This window comes from Diadema setosum, chromosome 4 (genome assembly GCF_964275005.1).
Source record: "Diadema setosum chromosome 4, eeDiaSeto1, whole genome shotgun sequence".
NCBI lineage: Eukaryota > Metazoa > Echinodermata > Echinoidea > Diadematoida > Diadematidae > Diadema > Diadema setosum.
The window spans coordinates 42383692-42403029 of record NC_092688.1 but is presented as its reverse complement, the minus strand read 5'-3'; the positions used below and the strand labels follow the sequence as shown (position 1 = coordinate 42403029).

Below are 19338 nucleotides of genomic sequence, written 5' to 3'. Positions count from 1 at the left end.
AAAGCAACAAAAATACGTTATACAAACTAGAATGAAATCATTTCATTGAAATCAAATCCCCATCCCCCACCAACCCCGATGCACTCAAACCTATCCCACACCCCCACCACAACCCCAAACACATACATCCACAACCACCACACACATACACCCCAAACACCAACACACATACACACCAACACCAAAAACGCACATACACACATACACCCCACACACAAAACACACCCGAAGCGATACCACCTTCCTTCCTAATAAAAACGACTTCCAAATTCAGAAACATTTTCCCATTTCAGCAAATGTAATCCCAACTTATTTCTTTTTATAGCAATTTCTTTTTCTTCATCCCGAAAACTTATTATTCTTTTACAAATTTCCTCCAAAGTAGGAATTTGTCCCTCCGACCTAGATCTAAAAATGATATATTTCAAAATAAAAATTATTGTATTATAAAATTTTACTTTTAGATCCCTTCCCGTAACACCAAAATGAACGTCTCTCCACTCTATATTTCGAAGATCTGCCATCTCAAACCTATCTATCACTTCCTGCCACAAATTCTTAACATACACACAATCCCAAAATAAATGTTTATATGTTTCTACCGATTGCTCACAAAAAGAACACCGGTTATTTGCAACGAAACCAAACTCAAAAAGATTTTCCTTTGTATAAACAACTCCATGTAATAATTTATACTGAAATTCCCTAAGTTTTGATAGAAGTGTTGTCATTCTTGGTCTTAAAAATATATGTGTAATTTCCTTTTTCGAAAACAAATAATCATTTTGGCCATCTCTCATTCGTAAAACATACAATTGCTGTAAATTTGTAACAAAGAGTTCATACACCTTTCTAAATGAAACATCTTTCAATAAAATTACATTCTCAAAAATTTTCAAAGAAATATTATATTCCTCTTTATCAACAGAATAAAAATCATATATATTTCCCTCAAATTTCTGGCTTCTTACAACAACCTCCCCTATTTCCCAAACTTTAACTATATTTTCACTATCTAATCCTAACCTGTGAAAATATACTGCTGATCTCATACGATCTTTTTCCATAATTTACGATCTTTTTCCACACACACACACACACACACACAAAACACACACACACACACGCACACGCACACGAAAAAATGTGGAAAAATGTGGAAATAGTTTGACTGTCATTGTCTCACCTCAATTTGGTGAACTGACATTCGCCTCTTGTTGCTCAGTCGTTGTGTCCGCCTTGATTTTGTATGGTTTTGAGAGGTCATAACTTTAAAGCTATGTTTTCGTTTTTAATCTCATGATTTGTGAGACACTTAACACTCACTTTAGTGAAACTTTCGTCCTACACGTATCGTATGCGTATAGTACAGCGTAATAACGTATGATTTATAGCATTATTATTGACGAAATGCAGCGGACGTAAAAAATACTTTTTAGTAAACAACAGCCATTACCTTTTCTTTTTTGGATCACCGTCTTCCATGTAGATTAGCGATACTATCACCATGGCAACAAACATCCAGACAGGAGAAGCCGTAACAGCCTCGTGTCCTGAGCAAGACGCTCAGCTTCAGTTGGTATACTCTCTAGCAACCGCTGCGCAACCTGTCTGTATGTTTCCCGTAGGATACTTCTTTGATCGGTTTGGAACTCTTCTTTCCCGTTTGGTTGCGAGGTTAGTATGTTTAACTGATACTCGTTTGGTTGATTTTAGAAACCAATACTTTGTACGCTTTGTTAGAAACACCAAGAAAATAGTGAACATGACTGGACTAGGCGTTTCACACATTATTGTAAACCATGTATCATCCATATACGTTTGTAAAGATATATTTGTCCCGTCGGTGACATGGTCCGTCGGGTAATCGAGCCTGGGTCTGCAGCCTGAACCGTTATGATGTTTCCGTGGAAGAGCGGTTTAAGGCGTTGGCGTTCCATGCCAAAGACCCGGGTTCGGTTCTCGGCGGAGACCAACTTTTCAACTCTTGCACTTTTCCGAAAAGGAGGAACAGTGAGAGGAATAATGATGTCAAAACTACGCGCCATTTTCTCCTTCCTTTCTCATATCTCATAATTATATACACGTTATGTTATACACTGCACTTTTTATTATCCAATTGGCATGATGACTCGAGTGGAAGGACATGAATGATTATGGCTGCATATTACAAGCAACGAAATCAATGTCATCATTTTCAAGCTGCGAGTCATACATTCACTGTTCCCACTCTCATGAAATTATCATCTTATTATTTGGACAATTATGATTATTGTAAAACACTGCAGACGCTTTTGTTCTTCTAGTATCCGGTTACACTCGTAAACTTTTAAAAGAACAGTGCAGTGAAAATTCATTTTGATTAATATTGACTCATGATTTCCTGATCATCACTTATGTGTCCAAAAGAATATTCTATGATAATGTGCTATCTATTTTATGATGATATTTCTACTATTTTGTCTTCAGATTACTTGAATACGCCCGCAAAATAAACCTGCCGAAGCCAAGATTCTGCTAGTGAAATCTGTCAATCATTGAAGAAGTACTATTGTCATTAACAAAAGGCAGTGGAATGCACCTTTTCTTTTTTTTTTTTTTGTGGACGTATCCAAGTAATCTGAAAAAAAATGAAGAATTACAAAATTAATGCCACGTATTTAGATATTCATTTAGCCACATAAAGTGATGTTGCGGATATCATAGATCCACACAAGTCAGCATGCATTTGTATTAAAGATTCCTATTATACGTCAGCACTATAAGGTGACTTCACATGCAGACATCCATTGTCAATTCCCATATGATGAATTTTACTGTGTATTCGCCTATCAATAAAGAATTCGGATGCGTTTTCATTGCGCATGCAGTCTACATAATGGAGCTCCTGTTCAGATAGTGTCATGCAGAACACACAAACACACACACACACACACACACACACACACACACACACACACACACACACACAGACATTCACACAAAGACACGCAAATAAACTCGACCACAGCAATATTTGCATGGATCTCATTCTATTCGGTTCATCAAACTTTGAACAATACAGAATGAATAAAATGAGACACAGTGCTAAGAATCAAGGCCAAATGAGTTGCAGCCATCTCGCTGGCAGACGTTTACATATCTGTATATAAAAACTACTGGGAAGGAAAAGTGAGTACCTCTTAACAGTCTGCAAAAATCAGACATTCGTGTAGAAAAAAAAAAATAAAACAGCATCTATAGAGTGGTATAGTCAGCTGGGAATAGACCTCAATCGCCTCTGTTTGTTGAACCAAACGAGATTTTAAGGTGATTTAACTCTGCAGCCAGTTTTCGAGATGAATAAAAAGGATTTGCATTATGAAAAAAAACCCCCAAAACTCGAACCAATAAAAAAAAAAAAAAAAAAATACATACAATCAAACAAACAAACAAACAAACAAACAAACAGCTATCCTTAGGAAAGGGTAAATTCGAATTAAACAGAGCTCTTAATTTCTCAGTGACATTGCTTTTCTTCTACTTACCCGTACAATGTACGCAGATAATATTATATACTATTGTATATAATTCTCTCTCTCTCTCTTTATATATATATATATATATATACATATAGTACATATTTTTAATCACTGCTCTCAATGGCAAAGAGTGGCTTTAAGGTGTAAGTATAAGACACTCTGAAGACAAGCCAACACCGAAGAAGATGAAAGCATGTGCAGAATGTAACACTAAGCATACTAAAGCTAAAGTAATGGGTAGCGTAATACTCTATTAACAGTTATCAAGGGAAATTAAAATTCATATAAATGATTTGATAGCAGATTTTTCATATCAAACGCGAGCTCAAAAAACTGACAAAATCCTCATTTTAGTTAAGTTATGTTCATTCATGTATCTGTTGGGCTGTTGCGCTATAAAAGTATACACTATTCTTCTTCTTCTTCTTCTTCTTCTTTTTCTTCTTCTTCTTCTTCTTCTTCTTCTTCTTCTTCTTATTATTATTATTATTATTATTATTATTATTATTATTATTATTATTATTATTATTATTATTATTATTATTATTATTATTATTATTATTATTATTATTATTATTATTATTATTCATGTATCTGTTTTGCTTGTTTTCCTCTCTTGCAGCCTGCTAATCCTGAGTGGGTACCTGTTGATGGCGTTTAGTTCGGCAGAATATTCTGTTCTCATATTCCCCGCAACCATCCTCTTTACGATAGGTGGCGCTTTGTTGCTTCTATCCAGTATGCAGGTAAGATTGCACCTTGCAAAATATCAAGGGCGGGCTAGTATAGCCTGCACGGAAACACAATTCTTGTAGACAAGAAGTGTTCAGATAGTAGAAAAGCATGACGATGATTCTTCAGACATGCCAGATTGTAATTCGAAGCTACTATCAAGCTGACGGAATGCTAGAAGTTTCATGAAAGTCGGACATGATGTAAGAGATTTAATGATTTCAAAATAGAATTATTTTAATGATATCACGCAAGTGATAAAACTTATTTAGTGTAGAGTGAAGATTGGCTTTGTTTTGTTTGTTTGGTTTCTTTTTGTTGTTGTTGTTTTTTTTTGTATGGGGGGGGGGTTGTTTTTTAGTAATAGTGTAGTGCGGTAAAGGTTAGTTTAGCATTGTAAAATAATACCCTAGAAACGGGCGGTGAGTTGGCTCAGTCGGTAGCGCGTCTGCCTCACGATCATGCGGCCCGTGTTCGAACCCGAGTCTGGACTGAGCAATGTTGTATGTAAACATACCGTCCCCTCTAGCAAGAGGCAAAACACTCTGTCCCTCGGATAGGACATAAAATGGAGGTCCCGTGTATGAGAGAATAATAACTCATGCACGTAAAAGATCCCGCTTCATTCATTCATCGCAAAGAGCAGGGTGTCTAACCCGGTGAAGTGGTCCCATCACATCCAACTGGACCCCATGGAAGACCAGCTTATTACACGTAGCTGAATATGGGCTATCCACCCATCTTCGCAGATGGAAATAAACAAACAAAACAAACAACTAAAGAGAAGTACAGGTTTTGTCGTTTCGTGACATTCTTGCGGACAATTTACCTATGCCTAAATATGGCTTTTCTTTGCCATCAAATTATTTCAGACAGCGTCAGAAGCCGCCCTGACACGGATTTGATACAGGTTATTGACCAGTGTAAACCACAGGAATTAGACGAGATTATACATCTGGCTAAAATGTTGTTTTGTAGTTTGTGATTATGAAATAGTTGTGGCTTGCACCTCTAAAAGAATGTAGTGCATACAGTTGTTGTATGTCAATATGCCTCTACAGTAGCAAACAATGCTCTACGCATGAGTGATTATCAAACTGAGTGCAAATATTTGAACTTCAACGCCAAAGCTGCCTTACCCATCTGTTTGGTTCAGTTATTTTCTGTCTTGTCAATTCAGTCTCTCTCTCTCTCTCTCTCTCTCTCTCTCTGTCTTTTCTTTTGTGAGGAGTTCAAAGGTTTGCGCCTTTCAGTCAAAGACAAAACAAAGGGGTTTACCCCCATCATGCCCATATTATCACAGACATTTCTTTCTCATCAGTCAGGGCGGTGAGTTGGCTCCTTTGGTAGCGCGTCTGCCTCCGACCCAAGCGACCCGGGTTCGAACCCCGAGTCTGCACTGAGCAAGGAGGTACTACGCCTATAAATACCTCCTTGGACTGAGCAATGTCATGTGTAATCATACCGTCCCATCTAGCAAGAGGCAAAACACTCTGTCCCTCGGATAGGACATAAAATGGAGGTCCCGTGTGTGAGAGAATCACACCTCATGCACGTAAAAGATCCCGCTTCATTCATTCATTCATTCATCGCAAAGAGCATGGTGTTTGAAGGGGCCCTGCGATCCAAATGCATGTTGACTTGTGTTGATTTATGTTACCCTCAACATCACTTTTGCAGTGAAACGAATATCTATAGAAACATTCCATATATTCTTAACGATTTTTTCTTCTATTTTTCTTCAGATTACTTGGGAACGCCCACAAAAATCCTTCTAAACTAATATTCCTCAAATGACCTCATCTGTCAATCATTGCTAAAATACTGAAATGTTTAACAAAATACATTGGAACGCACCTTCCCCTCGACTCAGCATAACTTGCATGTTCCCTCGCCATGTCTTTTGTTTGTCACGTTAATATCACAGAAACATGCAAGTTATGTTTCACCACAAAAGTGATGTTGAGGGTATCATAAATCGACACAAATCAACATGCATTTGGATTTCAGGGGCCCTTTAACCGGTGAAGTGGTCCCGCCTCGTATCCATAACTGGACCCCATGGAAGACCAGCTTAGCATAGCTGAATATGGACTTTCCAGCCATCTTCTCAGATGGAAAATGAACAAACATCACTCCTGATGTCACTCTTCGAATGCAAAGTTTGTTGTTTCCGGTCACACACCGTTAGTGTATAATTGGATCGCAGTCTAATGAATCCGGCTTATGTTGATCGACCATCAGGTCAGTGTCAGACATGCCGGGCGTGATCCGATCAGGCAAGAGCGTCCGGTGAGGATCACGTGTCACATAACATGCCTGACACTAACCTGATAGTCAACCAACACAAGTCGGTTTCATCGGACTGCGATCCGATACACTTCGGTGGGTGGCCAGAAGTAACAAACTTTGCTTCCGATGAGAAAAATCTCTGTGGAATGGAGGTATCTAAAGGGTTGGCATAGTTGTGGTGTAGATGAGATTCAGGTTTTACCTTTTTTTTTTTTGAGCTAACTACAAACCACTTAAATAAAATATTGAAGAGCATACAATTAAAAGGAATGCAAAGTTTTATCGATGAAAATCGGTTATGAAGTGGGTGAAATAGCCAAAAACAAACAAACAAACAAACAAACAAACAAACCCCAAACAAAGTGAAGCCAATAAAAGGTGGGACCCACTTGTAACAGAAAAGAAAACAAGTTTCACCTTCTGGATGCTATAGACAAAGTCCAATTAACACAATTCTTTAACTAAGATCTCATGGAGGGAAATCAATCGTATAAAGGAATTGAAGATTTAATGTCTAAAAATATTCTCGTTCTTGTTGTTTGTTTATTATCTTTCAGGTTGGCAATTTGTTTCCATCACAGCGCTCCACAGCTATCTCTATCGTCAACTCCATGTATAGCGGATCTGTGATCATTTTTCTCATCCAAAAAGTAAGAATTATTATGCTATATCAACTTATTTGTCCACTCTTTTTCTTTATGTTTAATAGTGGCATCATCAGTTTGTGCACTTGTGCATGTGTTTGTGTGTGAGAATGTGTGTGTTTGTGTGTGGATGGATATGTGTGTGTGCGGTGTGTAAGACAAATCACATAGGCAAATGATGTGACTACTATTTTTTTAGAGATAAAATCTCAATTACATGTAGTAGATTATGCAATTTTTATGAGCTTTTTCAAAAATTCAGTGGATTAAACGTTAAATCTAAGGTACACTCTTTACCATTGGGAGCGGTGATTTAAAAAACGTTTGTGATATCATTTTTTTATGCATGTGTAGGTCAGTTGTATCACAAAACATCCTACAATATAAAGAGTTCACAATAAGACCTAAAATATAAGGAGATATCATTATAACTATTGTATACATTTTGTATATTCAACAATATTTGAAATGGATTATCCTGATTCAAATTTCTACATTGGTTGTTTTTATCCCATGTTAGAATATTAGTTCAAAGCATGATTTTTTTTTCTCTGGATGTTAAAGATGGAAAAGATCTTAACTATAAAGAAACATTGAGTGAAATTTAGAGATTGTTAGTTTGCGAAAACAGAGAGATATAACTATAATGGAGAAAATGAATTAATAACCGAAAACATTTGCCTTTTCAAAAGTGGAGCATTTATCTTCATAACCAATAGTTATACTGTTTTTTTCTCAGAAATATAAAAAAAGTTTAATTTTTATCTACAATGGCAAGAATGGTATCAAAAGGGCTCTACTATCAGGATTATGGAGATGTTGGGATTAGGGATGAATAATATTGAATTATTTGTTATTTGCACAATGGGTTATGTGTATACAAAATTTCGACATGGTGAACGTAATATGAGCTGAAAGTTGATCTTAATTACGGTTTTATAGATCTGCTGGAGAAAAAATCATTTTTATGTGCAATTACGATGTTACTAGGTTATTCTGTACAGCACCCTCATTATTCATTGAAGTAGATTTTGAAGGCCTAGCAAGAAGTATGAAGTTGTCCATATGAGGATGGGAAAATTCATCCTAATATTTTCATTGATAAAGACTTTGTTTCAACATAAAGGTAAAATGTTTTCTTTGTGATAAAGTGTGTAAAGAAGGAATTATTGTTTAGACCGCATATTTCAGAGACGAAATATTAAAATAATTGCGTTAAACAAATACATACTACTGAACGTTTTCGACGTGCACTCGTCGGAGTAGAACCACACGTATGAAACAAGAAACGCGAACATAAAATAATTGTATATTTTCAAAGTTTTGGTTTAAAAAGTGAATTTATTTTCAAATTTGGTGCTGTGTTATGATATTGAAAAGTAGAAAATATAGGACAAAACCCAATCGGCACTACGTGGACATGGTGGATGTAGGCCTTATATGGATACAATAATCTATGGACCATTTTTCTTTTCTTTTTTTAAGGACATAAAATTATATTGAAAGATACGTTGAGAAAATGTATTTACATTTTTGATCAAGGTTACAAAATCTCCACTCTCTTTTGATATAGACATGATAGAGTTTATCGGAAATAGGAAGGAAGTTTAGTGAAAAGCATATTATATATGATATATATATATATATATATATATATGTACATATATATACATATTTGCAAGACATATAACATTGCTTCGCTCAGGAAACTCATCGGGCAGAAACTATCAATACCCCTGCATGGGGCAATTTGCATCAAGGAACAGTTCCTAAAGTTAAAGGGATGGTACAGTATTGTGGAGATGAAAATTGGGCTTTAACTTTTTTTGTGAGATACCAAGAAAACACACATATACCATTTTAAGAGGGATTCAAAGTTTATTTGATAAAAATCGGGTTTGGAATAGCTGAAGCATCCAAAAACAAATTAAAACAAAACGATCGTAATAAAATGTGGGTCCCACACCTTATTAGGATCGCTCTGTTTTGGATATCTTGGCCATTTAAAAACCAATTTTCATCAAATAAACATTAAATCCCTTTAAATTACATGCTCTTTCATATTTCATAAGACATTTCTCTCTATCTCACCAAAAAATGATAAAAACCTGAAGTTAAGGCTCAACCAAAACTATACGATCCCTTTAATCGTTGTTGAAGACAGTCATTGTTCTGCTGTATGTAACCAATGCAGAGAGACAAATGAAGACACGTTTTGATATTGTACAAAGCCCAAACCTGTAGTGCCAATACAAGGGATCTTCCTAACAATAAAGTAATGGGTAACAGTTACCTTCATAATCAAACATATATTTTTCAGACGATCATGATGATTTGAAATCAGCCATTCATTTTTGCATTATGTCAAAACAACATTAAAGTTTGATATAGGGAACAGGAAAAAAAAAAAAGATCCTACCAAAGGTATAGAGAATTACTTCTTCATTTATTTCGTAGAAATGGAAAGGTTTACAAATCATTGAAGAATGTATATCCCGGCCATTTCATTCAAGTCTTAATGAACTTTAGGTTGTATGTCTGCGCGTGTATGTGTGTACGTGAAAGTATTAATGTAATATGAACGTGTTTGTGTACACATGTATAAAATCACTATAATTCTACTATATAATTATACTCTTGATAACTCAAGGATGCCATAATCTGAACTGTAAACAGGAAGGTTCTGATGCATATCGGGTGTATACAAGGCAAGGTTGAAAAGGGTACATGCATGTGTGATTTAGTTATAGGGTAAGGAAATAGGATAAGGGTGTGTGGGGAGAAGTGATACATTATGGGTGAGGCTTGAGAGTGTTTTAATAATGAAGTGTATGCTTTGGTGTTATCAAGCGCGCGTGGGTTTGTTTGTTTGCATTCTACAACTATGAGCTTGAGTACTTGCGGATTTTCTTTATTTGTCTTTGTATTTTCTTTGTAAATACATTGTACCAAGTGAGGTATGTGTAGTTTTTATCTACTATTTGCGTCATGAAATTACATGGCAGAAAATGCAATTAATAAATGACTTTTGAATTTAACTTTAGCAATGTGTTTCATGAAAGTAGATCGTGGAAAATGTAATGAATTAGAATTATACTGTAGAACATGCAACTCCATAAATTGTTTTATGGTTTATTTATGGTATCATTTGAAGGAATTCAAACGAAGCTTTAAGTACAAAGAAAATACGTGTGTCAATGATGCTATCTACAGGGGTTGAGAAGCAAACTAGCATGAGCGTTATGTTAACTCATTCAAGAAAAAAAGATACATTTCACAGGCAATGGATTAATTTACCAAAATGCATTGATATGTTTTAAATGTTTATACAAATATATAATTATATATATATATATATATATATATATGTATATATATATATATATATATACATGCATATATATATATATATATATATATATGCGTGTGTGTGTGTTTGTGTTTGCATGAATGTTTGCATGAGTGGTGCATAATCATTATCATGTATACAAGCAAAGAGAGAGATTAGCTGAAAGGGAAAAATTGAATAATGCAAGGTGTTTTTTTTTTGTTTTTGTTTTTTTGTTTTTTTACTCGCAACCGTCAGTTGCAAACGAAGATCATTACTATTTTCTCTAGAGACATTAAAATGTATACATCTTCCTCGCAGTTGTTGATTTGGGATTGTATTCTTTTTTTTTCAGACAGTGTATGAGGCTGGTTTTGCCTTCGACGTGTTCTTTTTCCTCATGGCGGCATCCGTCGCTCTCATGGGCGTTAACACCGCGCTCTGTCTGCCTCGCACGTTTATTCCTTGGCCGTTGCCAAACAATTACCGACTTCCCGGATGCAGGGGGCTGGGAGAGCATTCGTCGGGTGATCAACAGGCAGACGTGATGGCTGAGACTGACAAGAACGCATTCGTCAACGAGGCCTTTGAAGTTGATGAGGAAAGGGAGGAAGACGTTAAAAAACCTAGGGAGAAGGAAGCTGCAAACGCTGATCAAGTTAACAAAGATGAAAGCAGCACTCAAGAGACGGCAGCTAGAGAAAATGGTGTTGTCAGTGACACGAAGACGACGGGAGCAGCTGATCAGGAGGAGGCAACAATACCAGCGAAAAACAGTACGCCGCAGCCATTGCTCCTATCCGTTCTCTTCAGCCTTTTGTCTAAATCTTTTAAGACCTTTCTAACTTTTTATTCATCCCTACACCTGACATACTGATTGATGCAACCTTTCACATCCATAATGAAGTTACACCGGGGATGTTTTTATGTCAGTGCATAAAATATCCTGAAAAGGGCATTATATTGTGAAAATAGTACATTAGACAATTGGTATCAAAATCGATGTGGTTGTTTTCCCTTTGTATATCAGTTGGCTGGAAAAAATGTCTCACATTTGATAGTAATTTATGTTTTGTAGGATTGATTTTCAACTCTGTAGGATGCAAAATGTATGTAAGCTGTTTAAATAGATTGCAAGATCATGCATAATGACCTTGCATAATTATAATGTAGGTTGCATGAGATCACTCCACATAGGATTAAAAGTTCGCAAAGTAGATTTGATATTATTTCCCTTCTCTTACCCCCATCCCAATTCTCACCAAAAGAAAAAAGAAAGAAAGAAAAAAAGAGGGGAAGACACGCAAACCGGTGGAGCACTATTACTGTATAATATGTCAACACGGACGAAGTATAAACAAATGTATTCGATGTTTACGCTTATCTTTCCAAGGGTTAATCGTTGCCATTTCAATCGCCTGCAGGAAGCTCGCAATATCAAAAGTCATACATTGAGGCAGTTGCGTTGACTTAAACTAGTAAACTCCAAGTTTGCAAAGGTGGCAATCGACAGTTTGAATTACAATCTGCACAATGACATTATTCGTGTATTTGTAAGACAAAACACGCCCATGACTGTCCAATCTTTCCATTTTTATAGCAGAGACTGAAGAGGTCAACCATAATGTTGCGGCACAGGAAATCAACAGCGAACCGCAGCCAACTGACGAAGAGAGACATCAAACGGAGTGGAAGAACGATCTGGGATATAGCTCCCTTATTTCGTGCATCTGTTCGGTGCCATTCTGGCTGCTTCTCGTCTGGCAGATGTTTCTTGAGCTCGATATGCTCTTCATGTTCGGCACTATCAACTACTTCATAGGAGAACTGGCCGGAGGAGATGAGTCCGTGGGTATGTTTCACTGTGTCTTTATACACCAGTTTCATCAATGTTGAATAGGAAAGGAATGCCGAGGTTGTACTATATTGCTCCTACTCCTTAGACAATCGTGCACAAACTGGACTCGCACACATAAAAGTTTGCATTATGCAAAGTTCGAAGTATAGTTTTGCTTGTGGGTTTATGAACTATGAACACACGTTGATAGAGGTAGGGATAGGTGTGAAGATGACGATAAATTATTATAATGGCTTGGAATAGTGGATAAGACTCCCGACTCCCGATCAGAGGATTCAAGTTCGAATCCTGCCCAGTGCTTACGTCCTTGGACAAGATGTTTTTTACCCAAGATGTCCCTCTCAACCCAGGTGTACAAATGGGTGCCTAGCAACGCCAGGGTAATAATAATGGCAGGGCCCTCTGATAGAGCAGTGGCAACACTGAAGAGGCTACCCTGGGTAAATAACACCATATCATTATATTATTTTTGACAACTGATGAAGATTATCACAACGATAGGGAGTACATTGTGGAAGACAGGGAATGCTGTTCTCACGTCGTGGCGATGACATCAAGTCAATAATGTGGCTGCTGGTGTCGATATCTAGATGGAGAAAAAGACAAGGAAAAGTATGGATAACAAGATATAGAAGATGATGCGATTGATGGTAATGACGGTTAAAATGACAAGAATGACGATAAACATGAAGATGACATGATTAGTCTTTTACGGAGTGGTTGTTAGTTATCGAATATAAATCAATCTTCACTTCTACATGTTCTAATTGAACATTTTCTCGCTTTAACAGAAAAGTACCCTGCGCTTGCACCATTTTGATTTAAAATTACTATTGTTCTTCTGCTTTTCTGTTCTTTTTCCCCCTTCGAAACGGCAATGACAGCGAGCTCCTACCTAAATGTGTTCTCCATCACTCAGTTCATGGTCCTAATTGTTGGTCCCCTGGGTGGACTTCTGATGGACCGCAACAAGTTGTGGCGATCCTGCCACAACAAAGGTAAGTCCCTTACCATGCTTATTATACATCACTCTTCATTTCTGTACAAGGATCTATTTGACCGTGCAATTGTTGTAAAAAAAAACTTGGAGCTGACATTTATAGAAGATAATGTCGACCAAAAAATTAACTTGATTTGAGGACAATTCGTACCCTTCTTCCGGACATTTGGCACCATTTTTATATTGATGAGGGTACAAACAATAAGTATATCGAAAGAACATAAATGGACAATTACTTTTGTAAATCTGGTGATGTTCGTTTACCCGAAAATGAAATAAAGTTAGTTATCAAGTGGTTATTTTGAAGGTTCGTTATTCCGAAACACAACACTCTAAAAACACAAATGTTGAATCAACATTTAAAAGGGCCGAGGAGTGACAGCATTTTTGAAGTGTTGCATCCAACTTTTAAGATAACATTTTAAATGTTGAATCTAGCAGGAAAACCAACACTTTGAAAATGTTGTCACTCCTCGGCCCTTTTAAATGCTAATTCAACATTTGTGTTTTTAGAGTGAACGATTCCGTATACTTACTCTAGATGTTCGTTAATCCGAAAATGGACGAGGTTTCGTTGATCCAAACATTACTCTAATTCCTGAGGTTTGTTAATCCGAAAATGAAATCAGGTTCATTAATCTGAAAATGAAAAAAAAAATGCATTCTAACCTCCGAAATTACGATTATTATTCCATTATTTCATTTTCAGATTAACAAACCTTTGCAAGTTAAGAACCTTTTTAAATTTCGGACCAACGAACCTTTGGAATAACGACAATCATTTCCACATTCATGGATTAACGAACCTTTAGAATGACTAACCTTTCGACTATCGAATAAAAACCCCATACTTTTATACCTAGTTACTTATTTTACATCCTTTCCTTGTGCATTCGCACTTTACACACTCGCTTGTCATCAGAGCCACTTCAAGTCAGTCAAGCTGAAGGGTCTATCGGTGATCGTTCATTTCTTTTATGCGAATGTACTTCGAAACTCTACAATCTTCTCCAGGTAAAGTTACTGTTTGCAAATACACGACAATATCAAGGAAAGCCCCCCTCGGAATCACTTGGGTTTTTTTTTTCTTACCCAAGGCAGCTCTGCGTGCAATGATGTTTCAGTGAATACATGCTGTATTTTGTATGTAAACAATTATCTGTTAGACGTGTTAGAGGTTTTTATAACTCGTGATGAAATGGACTATTCATCAGCAGCCGTTATGTCATAATGTTTCTATGTCCTTTCTGCTCCGATGTCAGTTCGAAAAGATCACCCAATTATTTACATACTTGTAATGTTAACACATAGAAAGCTTTATCATACTATCATTTTTTTTTTGACACAGTCAAATCGCCTCGTTTTTATAACCCGAGTTATTGTATAAAATTTTGGTTATCATTTACTTGGACTCTATTGTACAAAACTATGAGTTTACTTTAAGTAAATAGGTTACAACAGTATGCGGGTATAATTTCATACAAAATTACGAGATGGAACTACAGTCAAGTAGTAAACGAACTGACCATGCAGTGTCTGCTCACACAGATGGAACATCCGAGAGAAAAGCGTTTGCCGACCTTCAAGACAGCTGCCTGCCCCTGGCCCTGACCAGCCTGGCTTCACTCGGCTACTCGATTTGTCTCCTCATCCCGAGCCTCGAGCTTCAGTACCTCACATTCATCTTTATCCTGATCATGCGTTCGCTTCTCTTTGGCGTCGGGGCAGCCGTGGTTGCAATCATGTACGTACTCTACAGGATACAATCGTTTATGCCAAGACATGATCGCGTTTGATTATTACTGAAGAGCAAGGATCATTTTGTTATATCTTTTGTGTCTGTTGTCAGGTGAAAGGAAATCTTTAGTCACCAATGTGCTTATACTCAAGCACTTAATTACCTCTGTTACAAAACTTGTACTTCTGGGTGTTTGGGGCATGGTGCCTATTTGATCAAACGGAGATGCTATCACCCTATGGATGCCTCCTGCCAAGTTTGGTTAAAATCCATCGTGGGTCGATGCACGATATACGATGGACAACGGACGATAACAAATCGTAATAGTTCACTCGAGCCTTTTGGCTAAAGTAATCTTACAAGGCCGAAGCAGAAAGATTGATTCGAACTATTAAGATTTTTCATCGGCCCGCGTCCGTTGTAGTAAGGGGGGGGGGGGGGGTTCTAAATTGGACCCAGATTCTAGGCCCCTACATTTTCATCTTTTTCTTTTAAACTCATGGTCAAATTCTAAACCAAACTTGGCCGGGATTATTCCTAGACTGACAGAATACATAATATATTATTTAAATTCAATTCAATTCAATAGTTTTATCATTTTTTTTAATGTATAAGTGGGCATCATCTCCGCACAAGGGAGTCACTAGGGGCAACATTTCAATTTGGGGATAGTCTGGCTTCCAGACCCTCTGCTCGTACTATTTCGCTATTCCGGATATTGACGCCCTCAACGTCAAAAACTGGTATAGTTTAAGGTGGTTTTGTCCATCGGCAAAGGCTTCGTCGACTTCGTCGCTGCGGAGTCCAGTTGGCAAAGGATATGGAAACCAGACTACTTTGGGGTGGGAGGAGAGACAAAATTCACGTGTGTAATTTTCCCTCGACACCAAATTGGGAAGCTAAATTTGTGCTATGAGGAAGTATATTTGTGACTCTATGAGGGAAGGGGGTATTGTACCAATTGGAGCCTGACTTTTCACACTTTTATCTGTAATGTTGAAAACACATGGTCAAATCTGTATGTAGAGAAAGAGTATAATACATATTATAAACACTATGCCCCATCCGGATTCGTAGTGTCTTATTTTTAGTGTATAGGAGTACGTGAAATCCTTTTTACATCGGTGGAAGACATTGTCGTAATGTAGAATAGATTATATTTGAATACATAGTTCAGATACATACGTGCATGTACATCATGCAATCTTCATTGTGGACGATATGAACATTTTGAAGGTATTTGTAATTCTACATGCGTTCGTGTCTGTGAGAGCATGTTTACTCTAATTTTACCCCCTGAAATTTACCCCAAATCTATGCGGAGAAGCCGACTACTGGGGTTGTCATGGAAGAGTGATGAAGGTTACATCTAGCTACTTGCACAACTGTTTCAACGACATACCGCAGGTATATATAGACATAATAACCTGCTATTAAGGTCCTGTCCCTCGAATTTCTTGACATTTGAATAGGGCAAGTAACAGATTAATGGAGAGTACGTGTATAGCATGCACAAGTTCTTTTAAAGTCTAGCCCTCCAACGAAGAATTTCTGCGTAAGAAATCATGTCTTTGTTATCCCACAGATTTCCGGCGGAGCATTTCGTCAGTGTGTACGGCGCCATCAGAACTCTTAGCGGCTTTTTCTCCTTTCTCCAGTACCCAATCTTTATCATTCAACAAAATTACCTGGATAATAACCCATTCTACGTAAGTCATTATAAGATAATGCTCTTAAAGTATTCATTGAGACGAATTGCAATTGTATGTAATGTTTTGACAATAGAAGAAAACCGACCGATGAAAGAGCAGGTTAAATTGGGAGAGAGAGAGAGAGAGATGGAGGGAGAGAGAGTGGTGGAGGCAACAGGGGAATCATAAAGTATTATATGTTCTGCAACACAGACTCATGCATGTTGTAAACCCAGACTCCTTTGAATGGTTCCAAGTTCTGCGAGTGGAAATTACTCAGAAAATGCGTAAACATGTCAAAGCGCATCCATCTATAAGTGCGATATATCACTTGAATATTTGTATTGATGTATACTTCCATATTATAATATAACATGCATAATGTTTATGTAGTCAGAAATTTAATGAATATGTTTGTATATTCTATTTTTAGAATCCACTTGAACAGGAGAAATGATAAGAACCGCGAATCCTTATAATAAGGCAATCATGATATCATAAATTCTAATATATCTTGATAACTCGAGTATTGTTATTTTGTTTGTTATCTTTTTCTTTATCTGTGTATTTTCTTCATCAGGCACACAGTATAAAAGAAACAAAAACAAATGCGATATTATTGAGGAAGATGCTCACCTGGTTATATGCTACTGCATCGTGCACTAATGTAATACAACTTTAAATGACTGAGCTTCAGCCAACCTTGAAATTGTAGAGGGCAAGCTTTCGTCCTCTCCTGAGGACTTTCTCAAGCCTTATGCAGTGTTGTCTTGCTGCCGTTGCCTGTCTTTATTAATCACTGGACCATAGATTGGTGAAAGGGTATAGCCCGAGTCTCTGTTGAGAGCTGAATTGACCCTTCTGATCCAAAGTGCTTCCTTTATTTTTCTTTTTAACCAGTTGCTTTCAAAGTCAATGATACGTGCCTCATCCCATTCAATGTTGTGTCCTGTGTAGTAAGAGTGCTCAGCTATCGCCGAGTGTGATGGATTGTTTAGTCTCAGTGCCCTTTTGTGTTCCTTGAGTCTCTCGTTCAAGGTTCTGCTGGTTTCCCCGATGTAACAATCATGGCAATCAGCACAAGTGATCTTATATACAATGCCTGACCTTATTTGCCTTGGGACTTTGTCTTTAGCATGAACTAGTCTACTTCTCAGGGTATTAGAGCTCTTGAATGCAATATCAACGTCCTTGTGGAATGCTCTTTTCAGACGGGAGGATATGGTGTTTACGAAGGGGAGGACTACCCTATTGCTAGTCTCCTTTCTTTCCTTTGTGGGTGACTTAGTTCTTGTTTTGTCCTTAGCTTTTTGTCTCATCCAAGCTGGGTATCCACATGCTGCAAGGGCCTTGTCAATATGGTGGAATTCACTCTGTAGTGCATCATTGTCAGAGGTTACATTTCGAGCTCTCAAATACAAAGATCTTGCTAGATCTTTGCACTGAGACTAAACAATCCATCACACTCGGCGATAGCTGAGTACTCTTACTACACAGGACACAACATCGAATGGGATGAGGCACGTATCATTGACTTTGAAAGCAACTGGTTAAAAAGAAAAATAAAGGACATGAAGGAAGCACTTTGAATCACAAGGGTCAATCCAGCTCTCAACAGAGACTCGGGCTATACCATTTAACCAATATAATGGTCCACTGATTAATAAAGACAGGCAACGGCAGCAAGACAACACTCCACTGCATAAGGCTTGAGAAAGTCCTCAGGAGAGGACGAAAGCTTGCCCTCTACAATTTCAAGGTTGGTTGAAGCTCAGTCATTTAATTATTCATCATCCCCAGCCGATGAAAGTTTTTAGTATCAACTTCATATATGTTTCTTTTTCATATCTTTTTTTTTATTATCTGTAAGTATATGTTTTCAGTTGTTTTGTGATCATAATTATGCTACTACTTCATATAGGAATAATATTGATTGTTGCAACAATAATTACAATCTAAGATAATCGGGTAAAGGTACTGATGTCAGGCATGGTGGCTATAATGATAATGGTAGTAATGGAAATTAATTTTTGATGTCATTGTTATACAAGTCATATACCATTACATATGTATGTATATATTTATATATATATATATTTTTTTTTTTCAGATAACTATCGGATTCATTGCAGCGGACGCCGTGACCCTTGTTCTACCCATAGCACTCTACATCATCGCACGCAGGAGACGCGCTCAAGCCAGGAGTATGGCAACGACCTAGTCGGGCACAAGCTGTGAATCATTGTCGAGTCTTTCTACCGACGCACAAGTTTGAACGAGAACGAGAACATGTCAAAAGCATCAAGTCGGCACAAAAACCTGCAAAACTGCGTATCTCTTTTCATGTTTGAATGCGTGCTGTTTTCTTCAGGTTATTCACATAATCTAAAATAATGTTTTAAAACAGAAGCAAAGTACTCTTTCTCATGACACTCATAACATGACGAAATTATCTTCTATTCAAATATGTCATACATTGATTACCTCAGGTACATTTTCTAAGATACGTATACGTCTGCCAGATAAATGCAGGG

At 37.2% G+C, this 19338-nt stretch overlaps 1 protein-coding gene across 1 annotated transcript; it reads left to right on the top strand.

Annotated features, from left to right (window-relative positions):
- The first annotated feature begins 1507 nt into the window (after positions 1 to 1507).
- LOC140227282 (equilibrative nucleobase transporter 1-like) lies at positions 1508 to 19025 on the top strand. Its single transcript, XM_072307704.1, has 9 exons — positions 1508 to 1677; positions 4144 to 4267; positions 7103 to 7195; positions 10873 to 11293; positions 12121 to 12369; positions 13260 to 13373; positions 14924 to 15119; positions 16699 to 16822; positions 18915 to 19025. Exons 1-9 carry the CDS (start codon positions 1508 to 1510, stop codon positions 19023 to 19025), a joined length of 1602 nt encoding a protein of 533 aa, XP_072163805.1.
- The last annotated feature ends 313 nt before the right edge of the window (positions 19026 to 19338 follow it).

What these genes read in the sequence shown, in the direction of transcription:
- LOC140227282 (XM_072307704.1), top strand. Translation starts at nt 1,508, where the DNA reads ATGGCAACAAACATCCAGACAGGAGAAGCCGTAACAGCCTCGTGTCCT. An exon ending in GCAGCCGTGGTTGCAATCAT is followed by an intron (nt 15,120 to 16,698) that starts GTACGTACTCTA and finishes GTTATCCCACAG; the next exon opens with ATTTCCGGCGGAGCATTTCG. An exon ending in TGGATAATAACCCATTCTAC is followed by an intron (nt 16,823 to 18,914) that starts GTAAGTCATTAT and finishes TTTTTTTTTCAG; the next exon opens with ATAACTATCGGATTCATTGC.